The 21667-nt window shown below is 45.7% G+C and overlaps 1 protein-coding gene across 3 annotated transcripts in view; it reads left to right on the forward strand.

Moving 5' to 3' along the window:
* The window catches only part of crppa (CDP-L-ribitol pyrophosphorylase A), a 481556-nt gene that overhangs the window by 112103 nt on the left and 347786 nt on the right, over nt 1–21667 (forward strand). For all 3 annotated transcript variants that reach the window (XM_068009407.1, XM_068009398.1, XM_068009416.1), the window contains exon 3: nt 1582–1731. In XM_068009407.1, the coding sequence (XP_067865508.1) occupies nt 1582–1731 (150 nt within the window). The remainder of the gene's footprint in view (nt 1–1581; nt 1732–21667) is intronic.

Genomic DNA, 21667 nt, shown 5'->3' on the forward strand with positions numbered 1-21667 from the left:
CACTGTGATTCAAATGAGCCCCTGTGATTAATATCACGGGGGTACGGTGGCCGCTGGCGAATGCCAAATGAAAACATTAAAACTTAAAAATATTGCTCAGAAGAAAAGGGGGCCTATCACAAGGAATTGCTAGGCTCCATACCGGAAAGACCTTTTTTGCATACTAGCAGACAGTGTTGGAACAAAAGACCCAGTCCCTGCTTCGCCAATCCACAGAAGACCTGGTCAGACCAGTTTAGTCGCATGACTAACTGGTGGTTGCAGCTGTTTAAATTTGTACTTGCCACAGAGTGTTTGAAACTCAGAAAGCTGTTTGCTCCTGGACTGAAAAGATCTCACTCCTGTCTGCTCCCATCTCTTACGAAATTGAAGACCCATTGAAGACACATGAACCCCAAGAGAGAAAAGTCTCCTACAGTGAACAAGGTTTAAGAAGAATACTGGGCCCCAACGAAAAGCAAGACTACCTACAATCAAGGACTACAGCAAGCTTGAAGCACAGTAAAAACCTCTCTTCAGAGATTGCCTCAAACCTTTTTTACTTTATTTTTCTTCTGCTCTTTTCTGTCCCCATTTGCATGTGTGTATTATGTATGCATGCTAGTGTGGGGAGTGGTGTGTATCCATAGGTGTTTACTGTATTAGAGTTTAAGGTTTAATAAATTTCACTTTTCTTCTTTAAACCTAAGAAAGCCTGTTCATGCTCATTTCTTTGCCTTATAATTGGAAAGTGGTGAACAAGGATTCACCAAGGGGTAGCTCAAAACACAGCGTGTTTAAAAATTAAACCCTGTTACAATAGGACCAGGTGAAGGCTAAAAGGGACTGCCAGACACCTTTCTCACCTGGTCGTGTCAATAATCTGTGGAAGTTATCAGTATGGTGACCTAAACAGCCTTTTATCATTGTGCCATCTTCAGTTTTTATTCCCTTGGAGTCGTCTTGTAATATACATTCCCTCTTTTCCTTTTGTTATTGGAGCCACATGGCAAAATTGGTGACCATGTTACTAGCTGTAAGGAAGAAATTGGTGCCACAAAAGTTAGATGTAAAATATAATAAAAGTTTGAAATGACTAAGGAAGTATACAAGACAATATTGTACACACTGGTGATTTATAAGGCATTAAGATATAATTTTTCTGGGTTTTTATGTCATCTGACCCCTGAGTGTGCATTACAACTATGTACATACTCTCAACCAATTGTTATCTAACATGTATTATGTTTTCATTTCAACTGTACTCTATTAAATCTTTAATACTTTTATGATGTCAGAAATAATTACAGCAGTCGTAGATTTTGGATAGAAAAAGCTGTACTGAATAAAACAATCCTTTCGTCCAACTACTCAAGCAAGTTATACAAGTTAAATTTATACAGATAAAATCAGCGCCTGATGTTCCACTTAAATTCATACTTCTCATAAGTAATTTATCAAAGTTTATAATTTTTTGATGTGTGCTTTATTTCAAACTATAAAATTGAATGATTGGCACTCTGAGGTTCATTCCCCTGTCTGTCCATTCCTTTTAATTTGTTAAGAAAATGCATGATAAAGTTGTGTCTCTTTGTTTTTTAGGCAGCAGGGGCTATCAGACCACTTGTTTCTACTGTTGTTGCAATCAACCCAGAAGGCTATCTTGATCATTCACTGGAACGTGCCAAATACAGGGCAAGTGAAATGCCCCAAGCCTTCACATTTGATGTAATTTACAGAGCTTATCAGCAGGTAAGATTCTTACATTTCACCATCCAACGTTTGTGGTATTCTGTGGGAATGTCATGGAGTAAATGATTGTGTTATATCAGTAACTGTGCATATAATTTTTTGTTTGTGTACTCTGCCTTGGGACTTTTAGTGCTGTGTAATTGCAAGTTGTTATTGGTTGACAATAAGACTGGCTTTTCATGCAATGGTGTAGACACATTGGAAAGGCTTCTCATTGCCATTGTGATTTTGTTGTGTCTGTCTTTTTCAGTTTGAGAACAGATGTAGAAAGATATGCTGAAACGCTGAGATGGAATGGGAGGAGACTTGTGTGGAGTATAAACACCAGCACAGATTAGTTGGGCCGAATGCCCTGTTTCTGTGCTGTATACTCTTATGTAATTCTATGCATGCAGGCTGGGCTCCTGGCAGTAACTCTTCTTTACAGAGCAAACCCATCACTGCACAGCAGAGAAATCCAGCAGTGCTGCAGTGTGAAGGGGAAGGATCAATGGTTAAAGGGAGCAGAAGCCTCCTGAAAACTACATATAGATTTTCTAAATAAGGGTGCTAAATCTCATATCAGTGCAGCCATGGAGAGATGGTGCAACCAGGTTCTCTGTCTCCTTTAGTTTCTTCCCATTATTGTGACAGTGTACACCACCCATCTTCTGTTTCATGAGGTCAGTGGTTCTGCATTTAGAAGGTAGGAAATGGGCTAATTTGCCAAGTCTTGCCCTCCACCATTATCTAAATGCATCAAGCTTGTTATGAGGTGGCTGGCAAGATCCCTGCTGCATGGAAGAGGAGAAGTTCCACGGACTGATTTAGAGGCAAAGGAAGGCCTCACAAACCCACTTTACAAACACCACTGTCAATATAATGCTCTATTTTGGATGTGATAGCAGAGGGGAGTCTAATGTTCTTCAAACTTGTAGCTTTTATCTCATTCCCACAAGAAGTATTGAAACACTAAAAAAAAGAATAAAGTTTAATGGTTTATTCATATATCCACAAAAAAATGCTCTGATCTATTCTTTATGTTCATTTTATACATATATAAAGAGCAAGAGGGTAACCAGGGAAAGGGTCGGCCCACTCAAGGATAGAGATGGGAATGTATGTGTGGAGCCAGAGGAAATGGGTGAGGTGCTAAATGAGTACTTTGCATCAGTATTCACCGAGGGAAGGGAGTGCAGATAGTCTCAGTCATCTCATGATCAAAAAGGAGGAGGTGTTGGGTGTCTTGCAAAGCATTAAGGTAGATAAGTCCCCAGGGCCTGATGGGATCTACTCTAGAATACTGAGGGAGGCAAGGGAAGAAATTGCTGGGGCCTTGACAGAAATCTTTGCATCCTCATTGGCTACAGGTGAGGTCCCAGAGGACTGGAGAATAGCCAATGTTGTTCCTTTGTTTAAGAAGGGTAGCAAGGATAATCCAGGAAATTATAGGCCGGTGAGCCTTACGTCAGTGGTAGGGAAACTATTAGAGAGGATTCTTCGGGACAGGATTTACTCCCATTTGGAAACAAACGAACTTATTAGCGAGAGACAGCATGGTTTTGTGAAGGGGAGGTCGTGTCTTACTTTGATTGAGTTTTTTGAGGAAGTGACAAAGATGATTGATGAGGGAAGGGCGGTGGATGTTGTCGATATGGACTTTAGTAAAGCCTTTGACAAGGTCCCGCATGGCAAACTGGTGCAAAAGGTGAAGTCACACGGGATCAGAGGTGAGCTGGCAAGATGGATACAGAACTGGCTCAGTCACAGAAGACAGAGGGTAACAGTGGATGGGTGTTTTTCTGAATGGAGGGATGTGACTAGTGGTGTTCCGCAGGGATCAGTGCTGGGACCTTTGCTGTTTGTAGTATATATAAATGATTTGGAGGAAAATGTAGCTGGTCTGATTAGTAAGTTTGTGGACGACACAAAGGTTGGTGGAGTTGCGGATAATGATGAGGATTGTCAGAGGATACAGCAGGATATAGATCGGTTGGAGACTTGGGTGGAGAAATGGCAGATGGAGTTTAATCCGGACAAATGTGAGGTAATGCATTTTGGAAGGTCTAATGCAGGTGGGAGGTATACAGTAAATGGCAGAACCCTTAGGAGTATTGACAGGCAGAGAGATCTGGGCGTACAGGTCTACAGGTCACTGAAAGTGGCAACGCAGGTGGATAAGGTAGTCAAGAAGGCATACGGCATGCTTGCCTTCATCGGTCGGGGCATAGAGTATAAAAATTGGCAAGTCATGTTGCAGCTGTACAGAACCTTAGTTAGGCCACACTTAGAATATTGCGTGCAATTCTGGTCGCCACACTACCAGAAGGACGTGGAGGCTCTGGAGAGGGTACAGAGGAGGTTTACCAGGATGTTGCCTGGTCTGGAGGGCATTAGCTATGAGGAGAGGTTGGAAAAACTCGGATTGTTTTCACTGGAACGATGGAGGTGGAGGGGCGACATGATAGAGGTTTACAAAGTTATGTGTGGCATGGACAGAGTTGATAGTCAGAAGCTTTTTCCCAGGGTGGAAGAGTCAGTTACTAGGGGACATAGGTTTAAGGTGCGAGGGGCAAAGTTTAGAGGGGATGTGCGAGGCAAGCTTTTTACACAGAGGGTGGTGAGTGCCTGGAACTTGCTGCCAGGGGAGGTGGTGGAAGCAGATACGATAGCGACGTTTAAGAGGCATCTTGACAAATACATGAATAGGAAGGGAATAGAGGGATATGGGCCCCGGAAGTGCAGAAGGTGTTAGTTTCGGCAGGCATCAAGATCGGTGCAGGCTTGGAGGGCCGAATGGCCTGTTCCTGTGCTGTACTGTTCTTTGTTCTTTGTTCATGCTTTCCCTTGATGACTGTGTAAGATGTATGAGATCTACTATTTGATCTTAAGCTGTGACATAATGCTTCCTGATTGGCTTGAATAACAATGGTGGCAGGAGGAAGTGGATGCTGGGAATCTTCTGATGTCCGATATTCTGGATTCAGAGACCCCAGATTGCCCTGAAACAGCTAGGACCATGTGTGGCCATGCAATGGCTGCCAGTGTGTGCCTGTTCACAAGCACTTCAATTCTCTATGGGGCCTGACCTCAAAGGGAGAATGTGTAACCACCTTGAGTAGAATCATCTCATGGGCCTTTTCGGTAGCCACATCAGCTGTGACCTGATTGTTTTAAGACACTAATTGCCTTCTCTGGGATTCCAGTTGCTGGACTGATGCTGTGTGGACGGCGAATGCTTGACATAGCATTCATTTGATATATAGTAATGACCTGGTCTTGGGCATAATTTCAAAGTTTAAAAAAAAATAATTTTCATGGGATGTGAGCGTCGTTGGCAAAGCCAGTATTTGTTGCCCATCCATAATTGCCTTGGAGAAGGTGGTGGTGAGCTGCCTTCTTGAACTGCTGCAGTCCATCTGGTGTGGGTACACCCACAGTGCTGTTAGGAAAGGAATTCCAGGTTTTTGATCCAGCAATAATGAAAGAACGGCAATATAGTTTTAAGTCAGGATGGTGTGTGACTTGGAGGAGGAACTTGCAGGTAGTGGTGTTACCGTGCGTCTGCTGCCCTTGTCTTTCTAGGTGGTAGAGGTCGTGGGTTTGAAATGTGCTGTCAAAGCTGGCTTGGCGAGTTGCTGCAGTGCATCGTGTATATGGTACACACTGCTGCCACTGGGTGTCGGTGGTGGAAGGAGTGAATGTTTAAGGTGGTGGATGGGGTGCCGATGAAGCGGGCTGCTTTATCCTGGATGGTTTCAAGCTTCCTGAGTGTTGTTGGAGACATACTCGTCCAGACAACTGGAGAGTATTCCATCACACTCCTGACTTGTGCCTTGTAGATGATGGACAGGCTTTGGGGAGTCAGGAGGTGAGTTACTCATTGCAGAATTCCCAGCCTCTAATCAGCTGCTTTGGCTACAGTATTTATGTAGCTGGTCCAGTTCAGTTTAGAGTCATAGAGTTTTACGGCACAGAAACAGGCCCTTCGGCCCAATGCGCCTGCACCAACTGTCAAGCACCCGTCCTAACTAATCCCATTTCCTCGTACTGGGTCCGTAGCCTTGTATGCTATGGTGTTTCGAGTGCTCATCTAAATACTTCTTGAATGCCGTGAGTGTTCTTGCCTCTACCACCCCTTCAGGCAGTGTGTTCCAGATTCCAATCACCCTCTGAGTGAAAAAATTCTTCCTCAACTCCCCTCTAAACCTCCTGCCTCTTACCTTAAATCTATGCCCCCTAGTTATTGACCTCTCTGCTGAGGGAAAAAGTTTCTTCCTAGCTATCCTATCAATGCCCCTGATAATTTTGTATACCTCAATCAAGTCCCCCTTAGCCTTCTCTGCATACAGCCCATCTAGTCTGTCTTCAGAACTGAAATGCTCCAGCCCAGGCAACATCCTGGTGAATCTCCTCTGCACCCTCTCCATTGCAATCATATCCTTCCTATAGTGTGGTGACTAGAACTATACACAGTACTCCAGCTGTGGTCTAACTAGCGTTTTATACAACTCCATCATAACCTCCCTGTTCTTATATTCTAAGCCTCGGTTAATAAAGGCAAGTATCCCGTATGCCTTCCTAACCACCTTATCTAACTGTGCTGCTGCCGTCAGTGATCTGTGGACAAGCACCCCAAGGTCCCTCTGTACTCCCTAGGGTCCTATCATCCATTGTATATTCTGCTGCCTTGTTAGACCTCCCAAAGTGCATCACCTCACACTTCTCAGGATTAAACTCCATTTGCCACTGCTCTGCCCATCTTACCAGCCCATCTATATCATCCTATAATCTAAGGCTTTCCTCCTCACTACGACACCACCAATTTTCGTGTTGTCTGCGAACTTACTGATCATACCTCCTATATTGACACGTAAATCATTAATGTACACTACAAACATTAAGGGTCCCAGCACTGATCCCTGCAGCCCACTGGTCACAGGCCTCCATTCACAACAACCCTCTACCATCACCCTCTGCCTCCTTACACTAAGCCAATTTTGAATCCAATTTGCCAAATTACCTTGGATCCCATGGGTTTTTACTTTCTTAACCAATCTCCATAGGGGACCTTATCAAAAGCCTAACTGAAGTCCATGTAGACTACATCTTTACCCTCATCTACACCTCTAGTCACCTCCTCGAAAAATTCAATCAAATTTGTTAGACACGATCTCCCCCTGACAAAGCCATGGAGACTAATCCTGTCTCTCATAATTTTCTCCAATAATTTCCCTACCACTGATGTCAGATTCACCGGCCTGTAATTACCTGGTTTATCCCTGCTACCCTTCTTGAATAATTGCAGCACATTTGCTGTCCTCCAATCCTCTGGTACCTCTCCTGTGGCCAGCGAGGATCTGAAAATTTGTGTTAGAGCCCCTGCTATCTCCTCCCTTGCCTCACGTAGCAGCCTGGGATACATCTCATCTGGGCCTGGGGATTTAGCCACCTTTAAGCCCGCTAATACAGCTAATACTTCCTCCTTTTCAATTCTAGTTTGATCAAGTATATCACAATCCCCCTCCCTGATCACTACACCTACATTGTCCCTCACCATAGTGAACACAAATGAAAAGTAATCATTTAAAACCTTACCTATGTCCTCCGACTCCACAGACAGATTGCCTTTTTGATCCCTAATGGGCCCCCACTTTTTTCCTGGTTATCCTCTTGTCCCTAACATACTTATAAAACGGCTTGGGATTTTCCTTTACCTTGTCTGCCAGTGATTTTTCATGCCTCCTCTTCGCTCTCCTAATTACTTTTTTAAGTACTCCCCTACACTTTCTATACTCCTCTAGGGCCTCTGCTGTTTTCAGCGCTCTGAATCTGCTATACGCCTCCTTTTTTTCCCTTATCCAATCCTCTATATCCCTTGCCATCGAGGGTTCCCTTGACCTGTTGGTCCTACTCTTCACCTTTACAGGAACATGCTGCACCTGAACCCTCACAGTTTCCCTTTTAAATGACTCCCACTAGTCTGATGTAGACTTTCCTGTAAGAAGCTGCTCCCAGTTCACTTTGGCTGGATCCTGTTTTATCATATTGAAATCTGCCTTCCCTCAATTTAGTGCTCTGAGTTCCGGTCCCTCTATATCCTTTATCATAACAACCTTAAATCTTAGAGTTATGGTCACTATCCCTGAAATGCTCCCCCACTGACACTTCTACCACTTGTGCGGCTTCAGTCCCTAGGATGAAGTCCAGTACCGCCCCTCCTCTTTTAGGACTCTCTACGTGCTGGCTCAAAAAGCTCTCCTGAATGCACTTGAAGAATTCCGCCCCCTTTAAGCTTTTTGCACGAATACTATCCCCTCGAAGACAGGGGAAGTTGAAATCCCTGACTATTATTACTCTATTATTTTTGCACCTCTGAGATTTAGCTACATATCTGCTGCTCTACCACTGCCTGACTGTTTGGAGGCCTGTGGTACACTCCCAGCCAAGTAATAGCCCCCTTTTTGTTTTTAAGCTCTCCCCATATGGCCTCATTAGAGGAATTTTCTAAGATATCATCCCTCCTTACTACAGTAATTGTCTCTTTAATCAACAGTGCAATGCCACCTCTTCTTTAACCCCCTCCCCTATCACGTTTGAAGCTTCTATATCCTGGTATATTAAGCTGCCAGTCCTGCCCTTTGCTCAACCATGTCTCAGTGATAGCAAGTAAGGGAGTAAGACTCCTTGCATTAAAATAGATACAATCCAGCCTTGCATTATTTGCCTGAGCCTTAACAGGTCTACATTTACTCTGTCCTCCGGACTGACTTAGCTTCGCATTTATATTTGATTGTACATCCACTCTGTATCCCATTCCCCTGCGAAATTAGTTTAACCCCCCCCCCCCGCCAACAGCGCAAGCAAACCTCCCAGCAAGGATGTTGGTCCCATTCCGGTTCAGGTGCAACCCGTCCGACTTGTACAAGTCCCACCTTTGCCAGAAACAGGCCCAGTGATCCAAGAATCTAAAGCCCTCCCTCCTGCACCATCTCCCCAGCCATGCATTCATCTGCTCTAACCTCCTATTCATATACTCACTAGCCTGTGGCACCGGAAGAAACCCAGAGATTACAACTTTGAGGCCCTACTTTTTAATCTGCTGCCGAGCTTCCTAAATTCTTTTTGCAGGACCTCATCCCTCTTTCTACCTATGTCATTGGTGCCAACGTGGACTACGACCTCCGGCTGTAGGGTGCACCCTCACCCTCCAGAATACTTTGTAGCCGCTCAGTGATATCCAAGACCCTTGCACCAGGGATGCACCATATCATCCTGGAATCACGTCTGATTAATGGTGACCCCATGATGTTGATGGTGGGGGATTCAGCGATGGTAGTGCCATTGAATGTCAAGGGGGGATGGTTAGATTCTCTCTTTTTGAAGTCAGCCATTGCCTGGCAGATGGCACAAATTCTGGCCATGTAATGGAGCAATGAGGCAATAGTAACAGACTTCAGGAGGACATCGACGATGAAATGCGCAGAAAGATGGCAGAGAAATTTAATTCAGATAAGTGTGAAGTGATACATTTAAGTAGGAAGAATGAGGAGAAGCAATATAAACTAAATGGTACAATTTTAATGGGGTACATGAACAGCCAGACTTGGGGCTGTATGAACAGAAGTTTTTGAAGGTGTCAGGACAAGTTGAGAAGGCTGTTAAAGAAGCATATGTGACCCTTGGCTTCATAAATAGAGGCATACAATAGAAAAACAAGAAAGTTATGCTAAACCTTTATGAAACACAGGTTAGGCCTCAGCTAGAGTATTGTGTTCAATTCTAGCACCACATTTTGGGAGGGTGCAAAAGAGATTTACTGTAATGGTTCCAGGGATGATGGATTTCAGTTATCACGGAGAGACTGAAGAATCTGGGGTTGTTCTCCTTGAGGCAGAGCAGGTTATACAGATAGTTGTGTTCAAAATCATGAATGGTTTGATGGAGTAAACAAGGAGAAACTGTTTTCAAATGCAGAAGGGTCAATAACTGGAGAACATATATTTAAGGTAATTGGCAAAAGAACCAGAAGCACCATGAGTTGTTGTGATCTGGAGTGCACCGCCATAAAGGGCAGTAGAAGCAGCTTCAACAGTAATATTCAAAAGGAAATTTGATAACTACTTGAAGGGAAAATATTTACAGGACGATGGAAAAAGAGCAAGGTAATGTGACTAATTGGATAGCTTTCCCACTGCCACAGGCACAATGTACTGAAGGGACCCAGAAATGGGAGGTGTTGCCGCTCGTCACGTGGCAGGCGGCCACTTATTATAATGGAGGTGCAGGGCCAGACCAGTTATCTGATGGGGGTGGGCTCTGAGCCACTGATTGTGGCATTAGACAATTCCTGAGCAGTTGCTGGCACCATATCTAAAGCCATGCCAGCCCTGCTTACATTGCAGCCTTTGAGTGATTTACTCTTTGCCAATTGTTGCTGGACCCTGTGTGGTAGTAACTCTTGGACCTCCGCCCTCCCTGCACCCCCGGAGAAGGACGCCGCACTATGGCAGAGGCAAGACACTTGTGGCTCCACAGTTTAGCGATGCATCCCTGGAGATTCTCCTCCAGCCTGCAAGGGAAAGGCTGGGAGGTTCCCTTCCCCGGGGATGGCAAGAAGAGGTTCTACTGCCTGACCAAGGAAGCCTGGATGGAGATCGCAGAGGAGGTCAACAGCCATGGCGTCACCTCCCCAGACATGGGTGCAGTGCAGAAAGAGAGTCGACGACCTTCTTCGTGCTGCCAAGGTGAGTGTTCCATACCTCTTTCCTATTTCATAGAAGCTTAGAAAGTTTAAGGCACAGAAAGAGGCCACTTGGCCCATCGTGTCTGTGCCGGCTGAAAAACGATCCACCCATTCTAATCCCACCTTCCAGCATTTGTTTCGTAGCCCTGCAGATTGCAGCACTTGAGGTGCATATCGAGATTCCTTTTGAATGAGTTGAGGGTTTCTGCCTCAACTACCCTTTCAGGCAGTGAGTTCCAGACCCCCACCACCCTCTGGGTAAAAAATCTATTCCTCAACTCCCCTCTAATTTTTCTACCAATCACTTTAAATCTATGCCTCCTCGTCACTGACCTCTCTGCTAATGTAAATAGGCCCTTCACATCCACTCTATCCAGGCTCTTCAAAATTTTGTACATTTCTATCAGATCTCCCCTCAGTTTTCTCTGTTCCAAGGAGAACAACCCCAGCCTATCCAATCTTTCCTTATAGCTGCATTTTTCCAGTCCTTGTAAATCTCCTCCATACCCTTTCTGTAATGAGATGACCAGAACTGCACACAATACTCAAGTTGTGGCCTAAACAATGATTTGTACAGTTGCAGCATAACCTCCCTGCTCTTATATTCTGTAACGCGACCAATAAAGGAAAGGATTCCATATGCCCTCTTAACCACCTTATCGACCTGTCCTGCTACCTTCAGGGATCTGTGGACATTTACTCCAAGGTCCTTCACTTCTTCTACACTTCTCAGTATTTTCCCATTAATCATGTATTCCTTTGTCTTGTTTGACTCCCCAAATGCATCACCTCACACTTCTCCGGGTTGAATTACATTTGCCACTTTTCTGCCCATCTGACCAGACCATCAGTATCTTCCTGCAGCCTATAGCTATCCTCCTTGCTATCTACCACGTGGCCAATCTTTGTGTCATTTGCAGACTTCTTGATCATGCCCCCTACATTTACGTTCAAATCTTTAATGTATACCACAAAAAGCAGGGGACCCAGTACTGAGCCCTGCGGAACACCACTGGAAACAGCCCTCCAGTTGCAAAAACACCCGTCAACAATTACTCTTTGGGGGTTGCATGTGGCTATGCAGGAGGCAGCGAGACATGGGGAAGGAGTCACCACATGGCACTGGCAAAGGGGGTTAGGCACCATTACAACCTGCCAGATGCATGGCTGCATCTCGACCACAGGCCACCTTCTTTCACAGCGCACTCCCATTAACTCAAATGAGAACAGACATAGGGAAAAGCCATGTAGGATATCCCAGCAGGGGATGAGGGGCTGCCACTAGCAGAACTGTTCCCTTGCTTCTCCTGCGAGCTGTTACTATCTCTCTCTTTCCACTTGCAGGACAAGTGGGCCCATAACAACAGGGAAACCTCAAGGACTGGTGAAGGAATTCCAAATGTACGGCCTGTGTCGATGGCTGAGGAGAAGGCACTGGAGTTAGCAGGGACCCAGGGTGGCGGCTCAAAAGTGGATGGTGGATGGCAAGAGAGAGAGGATTGTCTTCAATCGACATCCAACACACTGCTGGAGATTCAAATCACGCATGGCTGGCATAACAAGATCTGCACTGCCTAACCCACACATGTTTGTGTTCTCTCATGCAGGTCGACGTCTGCAGGAGGCTCCAACTCAAGGGAGACAGCCGTCAACCTCTGAGGAGGAGCAGTCTGAAGATGCACCGTCACATGACTCTCCTGCACCTTCCACCTGTGCAGATAATTTCACCTCAGTGGTTTAGCACTCAATCTAAGAATCAAGGTCACAAGCTAGTGAGAGCACCGCACACACGCCCAAGCAGCTGATGGAGGCTGAGACAGCCGAAGCCACTGACAGCCAATGATGAGCCTCTGGTGTTGACAGTACAGGGCATGCTGGAGTTGCAGAGAGAGGTAAAGCAACATCTGGCAGAGATGCCAGAGGCAATACGCAGCTATGAGCCGACATTGGAGGAGTCCATTGATGCCATGAGTGCTGCTGTGTCTCAGGCATGTGAGGACATGTCTTCCTCCATTGAGAGGTTGGCGACCCTTATGGAGAATCAGACCTCACAGATGTGCGCTGACCTGCACACCATCATCTTGGCCATGACCTCGACGCAGCAGTGGCAAGGCGAGTCAAGGTCAAGGTGCCTGGTGTCTTTTCCAGATCCTCGTCCTTCTCTGCTCAGCAGAGAGGTTCAACTGAGCCTTGAAAGGGAGGAGAAGAGGCTGGCCTCCACATCTGGGGGCTCCCCTCAGGGCACTCTGAGTGTGGACAGCAGCTCCTCAACCCCTCCTCAGCCCAGTTCCTGCACGGAGAGTCCTGCACCTAAGGAGGAAACCCTCAGGTAGCTGGGGCCTTCCCGGCCTCCGACATCCAGAGGACGGCTGCCGAAGGCCAAGGGGCAGCCTGATCAGCAGCCTGCCTCCAGCCCAGCTGCTATCGTAGGGTCACAACGCATAGAAGCATGCAAACGTATTAAGAAAAGCACTTTGACACACTTGGAGCTTCATGGATGTTTGACATTTGACATTTGTTTTTGTTATAAAGTTCTATCTTTATTGCAGTTCACATTCATTGTTGTAAAATGCTTATTCTTTATGCCTTAATTGTGAGATTCTGCCTTCACACTTCCTCCCTCATTGGGCTGCCAGTGTATGCACAGCCCTCCTTTGGTTAGCGTCCCAGATGTGCCAGAGCACATGGTTAAGCTGGTCACTAGGCACGGAATCTGGGTAGAAAGGAGGCGACATACTGAATCCATTGAGGTGAGCCTTTATTGATTTCATTTTGAGAGGCTATTAAGGTGGCTGGAAGCAGGTAAGTATGAGATTGTCTCTTGCCTCCCTGGCCTGTCACTCAATGCCTGCCTCCGGAGCAATGTGTTCAACATCTAGTGGTACCTACGTATCACCCTCCTCCATGTCCTCCTTGTCAGATGCGGACTGGAGATCATTCATGTCCTCTTCATGCAAAGCCTTCCCCCTCTGCAGTGCCAGATTGTGCAGAGCACAGCAGACCATCAACATATGTGAGACCCTCTCTGGGGCATACTGCAGGGCTCCACCGGATCAATTGAGGCACCGAAATCTCCTCTTCAGCTGTCCATTGGCCTGATCGATGGTCACTCAGGTGGAGCAGTGGCAAGTGTTGTACCTCTCCTCCGCTGCAATGCGAGGGTTCCTCACAGGTGTCAGTAGTTGTGTCTTCAATGGGTAGCCCTTGTCCCCCAGAATCCAACCCTGAAGGCAAGAGCGGGGGGAGGTCTGAAAATCTGCGGCACCTGGGGACTGCCGAAGTATGAGGGCATCTTGGCTGCTTACGGGAAGCAAGCACACACCTGCAGGAAATGCTTTTGGTGGTCGCAGACCAGTTGAACATTGATGGAATGGAAACCCTTCATGTTGATGAAGGCAGCTGGCTGGTCCGTTGGAGCTTTGATGGCCATGTGTGTGCAGTCTATCACACCTTGCACCTGGTGGAATCCAGCGATGGCCCCGAATCCGATGGCTCTCTCAGCCTGACTATCAAGGTCAGTCTGATAGTGCACATAGTCGCCAGCCCTTTTGAACAGGGAATTGATGCCCTCCTTGATGCATCGGTGACCCCACACATGTCGCTAGTGGATCCCTGGAAAGAGCCAGGCGTATAAAAGTTTAGTGCCACAGTAATCTCCAGGACCACTGGTATAGGGTGACCCCCAAATCCTATAGGTCGCAACTCGTCCTGCAGTAAGGCACATAAATCAGTGACAGCCTCCCAGGAGAGCCAATTGAGGTCCTTAAGTGGCCTATTAATGGCCTGTTCCCGATGCCGCTAGGATCTTACCATGAGCGGGTGGAGGGCCTCTGCGGTGTGGGGAGAACGCCTTATAAAATGAGGCTCCCTCCCTTTGGGCTTGTGGGGGAGGGGGTCCCTCCTTCGTAGGCAATTTGTGGACCACGGAGGAGCCCCACCGGGAACAACCTTACCCTCCACCCCGCCGGAACCCTCCTTCCTGGAGTCTATCCCGCCCCTGGGAAGATTACTGGATGATGGGGAGGCAATGGGCCCTCTGCCCCATTGTGCCCCCTGCCACCAGTCGCGATACCCTGTGTGTCCCCCACCCCCTCCACCATCTGCGATCCCACCTCAGGGGGCCTCACAATATCCCGGCCTATATGTTAGTGTGTTAATTGATCAAGACTGAAAAATACAGTAATAGTTGGTTTAATTCATGAGTATGCCCCATATATATTTGGGATAGAAATGCAATACTGTACTAATGTGCCTCCTGGCTTGCCGTAGTCACGTGACCTCTACCATGAGGCACTCACCGTAGGCATCCATCAGAAGGAGTTCAATAAAGACAGAATACAAGCAAGACTGTTGTCCTGTGAGCTCACAATGTGGTGTCAGAGTGAAGTTGAGATTGCGTGTTGAAGAGCTGTATAGATGCACAGCTACTAAAAGAGGAGCACAGGAATGTTCAGAGCTGCTGAAAGCTGTTTAAAGCCACAAGAAGCCACAGAAAAGGAACAAAGAAGCACTGAAAGCACTGGGTAAGACACAATGGCTGCAAATCTTACTCTCCCAGCGCCGGTCGAAATGAAAGGTGATATGAAGCAGAACTGGCAGTTTCTCCTTTCGCAATGGCAAAATTAAAAAATTGAGACAGATTTAATGAACAAAACAGAGCAGCTATGAATAGCTACACTTTTATCACTGTTGGGGAGAAACTGTTACAAAATGTATTCCATCCTAAATCTCTCTGAGGAACAAAAAATCGGACAGCAGAAATTTTGAAAGCCACGAAGGCACGCTTTGAACCCCAGTGAACGTAACTTATGAGCAGTATGTGTTCGGTATTAGGGCCCAAGGTGAAAAAGAGCCCATTGATCAATATGTGACTGCATTAACACAGCTCGCAGAATCCTGTGAATTTACGCACTCAAAGATGATCTAATTAAAGACAGGATTGTATTAGACATTAGAGATCCCACAGTGAGAGCAAATCTACTGAGAGATGACAAACTTATTCTCAGGAAAGTGATTGACATGTGCAGAAGCACTGAGCTTGTATATCAGCAGCGAGAGCATATTTATGGTAAAACAGACCAGGCCTTGCATTATGCACTATCGACATTTTCAGCTGAAAAGGCAGAAACATCACGGACAAAGAGCAGAATGCAAATACTGCGGAGGATATCACACAAAGGAAAAGAAGGCATGTCCAACATGGGGACAGCAGTGTTCTCACTGCAAGAAGCTGAATCATTTTTCACAAAAGTGTTTGGCTAGAAGGGAGCACAACAAGCAGGTACCGATGGCCACTGTCAGCCAAAGATTCTGATGAATCACTATACACCATACAACAGATTGTTTCAGTCAGGTCAGTAGGTGATAAACGGTTTGTGACTGTGGAAATGATGACTGCAGAAGGAAAAAGCAAATCTACATGAAGTGTCAGATAGACACCGGTGCGTCATGCAACATCATGATCTTCACAGACCTGCGTGAAGTGGCTCAACATGGCAAACCAAAAATAAAGCCCTCAAAAGTATGGTTGAGGCTATATGATGGCACCATACTAGTGCTGAGAGGTCAAATTACTCTGAGAGCCCAAAGCGATGACAAAAACGAAGATCTGGAGTTCCAGATCATAGACAGCAAGCAAAAGCCACTCATCTCAGCAGGAGCAAATCTAAAGCTTGGACTGGTAACCCTCAACATGCAAAAAGAGATTTGAAACCTGTCGCACCACACTAAACCATTGACCACGGAACAGATCCTAGAGGAGTACAATGATGTATTTACAGGTTTAGGATGTCTTCCTGGAGAATATCATCTTTAAGTAGATGAGAGGGTAAAACCAATTCAGCATCTGCCGTGGAAAGTTCCAGCTGCCCTCAAGGCCAGCCTGAAAGACAAGATAGAAGAGCTGGAAAAGAAGGGAGTAATCAAGAAAGTGACAATCCCAACAGAATGGATTAGCAGCATGGTAACAGTGAAACAACCTGGAAAGCTGAGAGTATGCATCGATCCAAAGGGTCTAAATAAAGGTCTGAAGAGATCTCACTACCCCATGCCAACCATCAAATAAATTTTGCCACAACTTGCAAAGGCAAAAATCTTCACTATCCTAGATGCGAAGGATGGTTACTGGCAAGTGAAGCTGGATGAAAGCAGCAGCTTTCTAACTAAATTTTGGACACCATTTGGGAGATACAAATAGTGGCGAATGCCGTTTGGCATTTCCACAGCTCCAGAAGAGTATCAACACAGACAGCATGAGATAGTTAGTGATCTTCCTGGAGTGGAAGCCATAGTGGATGATCTGCTAGTTTATAGGTGCAGAGACACAATGGAAGGAGCCATTGCCTACCATGATCAGAATCTAGTGCAACTGCTAGACAGAGCTTGCCAGATGAATCTGAAGCTGAACAAGAAAAAAATGCAATTAAAGATGCCCAAAGTCAAGTACATAGGTCATGTACTGACAGCAAAAGGTCTTTGCCCGGATCCCGAGAAGGTGAGAGCGGTAGCAGCGATGTGACGACCAACAGATGTAAAAGCAGTGCAACAATTTGTTGGATTGGTCAATTACTTAGCAAAATTCTTGCCCAATTTGTTGTCAGAGTGTGAACCATTACACCAACTCACCGCCAAGTGGTATTGGGGCACAGAACAAGAAGCAGCGTTCACTAAAATCAAGCAACTAGTGACGACAACGCCAGTGTTGAAATACTATGACGTAAAAGATGAAGTCACCCTGCAGTGTGTTGCCAGTGAGACAGGGCTTGCAGCAACCCTGATGCAGCAAGAACAACCAGTTGCATTTACATCCAGGGCATCAACGCAAACGGAACAAAGCTACACTCAGCTCGAGAAAGAGTGCCTTGCCATTGTCTTTGCTTGTGAACATTTTCATCAGTACATACTCGGAAGAGACAAAGTGACAGTCAAGTCCGATCACAGGCCACTTCAAAGCATTTTCCTCAAGCCGTTACTATCTGCAAAGCATCTGCAAAGAATGTTATTCCGGTTACAGAGATATCATCTGGACATGACATACAAACATGGGAAACAGATGTACGTCGCTGACATGCTGTGGAGAGCTGCACTGCCTTTGAAGAAAATAGAGGATGATACGACAGAGTGTGAAATCTTCCGGATCCAACGTGAAGCTGCAGCTCGACGTGCTCTGGAAGTCATCAACCCAGCAGAGACATTGAATCTGACTGACAAGTGCTTTGCTCAAATCAAGCAAACTACCCAACAAGTTGAAACTCTGCAAGTGTTGCAAGAAGTACTGATGAAAGGATGGCCTGAAAGCATCAAGGACACTCCAGTGGTACAAGTACATATTGGGCTTACAGAGATAAATTGACAGCCCAAGATGGCATCTTGTACAAAGGAAATAGAATCATTATCCTTAAAGGGTTGAGAGGAGAGATGCTAAAACACATCTGTGCAAGCCACCAAGGAATCGAGTTAAGTCTGAGGAAAGCAAGAGAATTGTTCGACTGGCCAAACATGAGCAATGAAATCAAGCACCAGTGCAGTGCGTGTAACAAGTAACAAGCTAAGCAAGCTAAAGAGCTGCTGATGACACATGACATCCCAGACAGACCATGGATAAAGCTGGGAGTAGACCTCTTCACTCTTGCAGGAACTGATTATCTAGTCATGTAGACTACTATTTTGACAATTGGAGATAGACCAGCTGACTTCAATGACTACCGGTGAGGTTGTAGAATGCTTGAAAGCACAGTTCGGTCGTTACGGCATTGCAGACATTGTGATGAGCTACAATGGGCCTCAGTTCACGAGTGAAGAATTCAGCCGCTTCGTGAAGAAATCGAGCAAATCCAGCACAGATGTATAGAAGGCAATCCTTGAATGGAGAAACAAACCTACTGAAGGCATGGAAAGTAGTCCAGGGAAAAACCTAATGTCACGCCACACCCAAACTGCTCTTCCAATAGCAAAACAGCTAATGAAGCCAGAAGTAGTAACAGGTGTGAGTGACAAAATCAAGGTGAAACGGCAGAAAGCCAAATTTCATTTTGACTAAACATTTTTTTTCATTCGTTTGGGGGATGTGGGCATCGCTGGCTAGGCCAGTATTTATTGCCCATCCCTAATTGCCCTTGAGAAGGTGGTGGTGAGCTTCCTTCTTGAACTGCTGTAGTCCTTGGGGTGTAGGTACAGCAACAGTGCTGTTGGGAAGGGAGTTCCAGGATTTTGACACAGCGACAGTGAAGGAATGGCAAAATAGTTCCAAGTCAGGATGGGGTGTGACTTATAGGGTAACTCACAGGTGGTGGTGTTCCTATGCATCTGCTGCCCTTGTCCTTCGAGGTGGTAGAGTCACGCGTTTGGAAGGTGCAGTTGAAGGAACCTTGGCAAGTTGCTGCAGTGCGTCTTGTGGATGGTACTCACTGCTGCCACTGTGCGTCGGTTCTGGAGGGAGTGAATGTTGAAGGTGATAGATAGGGTGCCAATCAAGCGGGCTGCTTTGTCCTGGATGCTGTCGAGCTTCTTGAGTGTTGTTGGAGCTGCACCCATACAGGCAAGTGGGGAGTATTCCATCACACTCCTGACTTGTGCCTTGTAAATGATGGACAGGCATTGGGGAGTCAGGAGGTGAGTTACTCACCGCAGAATTCACAGTCTCTGACCTACTCTTGTAGCCACAGCATGTATGTGGCTGTTCCAGTTCAGTTTCTGGTCAATGGTGACCTCCAGGATGTTGATAGTGGGGGATTCAGCAATGGTAATGACATTGAACATCAAAGGTTGATGGTTAGGTTCTTTCTTGTTTGAGATGGTCATTGCCAGGCACTTCTGTTGCACGAATGTTACTTGCCACTTATCAGCCCAAGCTTGGATATTGTCCATGTGCTGATGAAGGGTCACTGACCTGAAACGTTAACTCTGTTTCTCTCCCGACTGCTGCCAGACCTGCTGAGTATTTCAAGAATTTCTTGTTTTTATTTCAGATTTCCAGCATCTGCAGTATTTTGCTTTTATTTGGATGTTGTCCAGGTTTTGCTGCCAATGGACATGGACTGCTTCAGTATCTGAGGAGTCATGAATGGTGCTGAGCATTGTGCAATCATCAGCGAGCGTCCCCGCTTCTGACCTTATGATGGAGGGAAGGTCATTGATGAAGCAGCTGAAGATGGTTGGGCCTAGGACACTACCCTGAGTAACTCCTGCAGTGATGTACTGGATCTGAGATGATTGACTTCCAACAACCAGAACCATTTTCTGGCACGCAATGTATGACTCCAACCAGTCCAGAGTGTTCCTTCTAATTCCCATTGACATCAGTTTTGCTAGGGCTCCTTGATGCCATACTTGGTCAAATTCTGCCTTGATGTCAAGGGCAGTTATTCTCACCTCACCTCAGATGTTCAACTCTTATGTCCATGTTTGGCCCAAGGCTGTTCTGAGGTCAGGGGCTGAGTGGCCCTGGTGGAACCCAAACTGAGCATCACTGAGCAGGGTATTGCTGGCCAAGTGCCGCTCGTTAGCACTGTCAACGACACCTTCCATCACTTTGTTGCTGATTGGGAGTAGACTGATAGGGCAGTGATTGGCTGGGTTGGATTTGTCCTGCTTTTTGTGCACAGGACATACCTGGGCAATTTTCCACATTGCTGGGTAGATGCCAGTGTTGTAGCTGTACAACAGCTTGGCTAGGGGCACGACTTGTTCTGGAGCACGTCTTCAGTACTATTGCCGGAATGTTGTCAGGGTCCATAGCCTTTGCAGTATCCAGTGCTTTACGCTGTTTCTTGATATCATGTTGGGTGAATCGGATTGGCTGAAGACTGGCATCTGTGATGCTGGGGACCTCAGGAGGAGGCTGAGATAGATTATCCGCTCAGTACTTTGGGCTGAAGATGGTGTAAATGCTTCAGCCTTATCTTTTTCATTGGTGTGCTGGGCTCTTCCATCATTGAGGACGGGGATATTTGTGGAGCCTCCTCCTCCTGTTGGTTGTTTAATTGTCCACCACCATTCATGACTGGATGTGGCAGGACTGCAGAGCTTGGATCTGATCCATTGTTTGTGGGATGACTTAGTTGTGTCTATTGCATGCTGCTTCTGCTGTTTGGATGCAGACAATCCTGTGTTGTAGGTTCAAGCTGACACCTCATTTTTAGGTATGCCTGGTGCTGCTCCTGGCATGCCCTCCTGCACTCTTCATTGAACCAGGGTTGGTCCCCCAGCTTGATGGTAATGGTAGAGTGGGGGATATGCCGGGCCATGAGGTTACAGATTGTGATAATGAAAATGCATGCAATTATATATAAATTTTAGATCAGGATAATTAAGTGCGAGGCAGTAAATGCCTGGACAATTTGACGGTATGATTGCCTAATCAGTCTTAGTAAAAGTGTGCCTGTACATACATATATATGTTTTATTTAAACCACCAATGGTGTGAGTCTGCGATTGTTTGATTAAATCACAAGTTGATAAATGGTGCTGTATAATCAAACTCGAAATCATCCAAAATATCTATAAATGGCATCGCTGATGTCTTAAGTACCTTTGGTAACATTAACTGTTTTGACTCATATTCTAGGCTATCAGTATTGATAAAGATATTTTAAAGTTTGCTTCTGAAGGCTGCACACAAAGACAAACACTGGAGGTAATTTTTATCAAACGCACCTGGTGGAAAACTGATGATGACAGGTCGGTTGCCTGCTTTGCACCCCACCTGATTATATCTAGCTTTTTATTAACTTCAACAGAGAACAGAATCGGGTGTGTGTAAAATCGACAGCTGACCTGGTTCCTTCAGTTTTCAACCAGGCAGTTTAGGCTAAAATAGCCCCCTTTATTTTAGTAACTAGCTGCAATTGTACAAATGATTCTGCTTTTAAAAACAGGAAGCACTAGTGCAAATAACAGAATGTATTAAAAATACTGCAATGTAATATTTTGACGTATGTTTACTTGACAATAATAGGGCATTACAGAGAATACGTCAGGATTCCTTGGGTCGTTGAACAGTTAAAAAAAACCTCGACAGAGAAACAGAGAGTAACATAGAAAGACAGAAAGAGTAATAGATGAGCACAGAGAGAGCAACACAAAAAGAAGGGTGAGTAGCAAAGAAGCAAAGAGATAGTTGTAGGAAATTATTTTTTATTTATGAGCAATGGTAGATCAACTATGTACATTGTTATAATGCCACAGGAAATCCCTAATGCCACAAGAGATCTC

Source organism: Heterodontus francisci, chromosome 2, assembly GCF_036365525.1.
Source record: "Heterodontus francisci isolate sHetFra1 chromosome 2, sHetFra1.hap1, whole genome shotgun sequence".
Taxonomy (NCBI): domain Eukaryota; kingdom Metazoa; phylum Chordata; class Chondrichthyes; order Heterodontiformes; family Heterodontidae; genus Heterodontus; species Heterodontus francisci.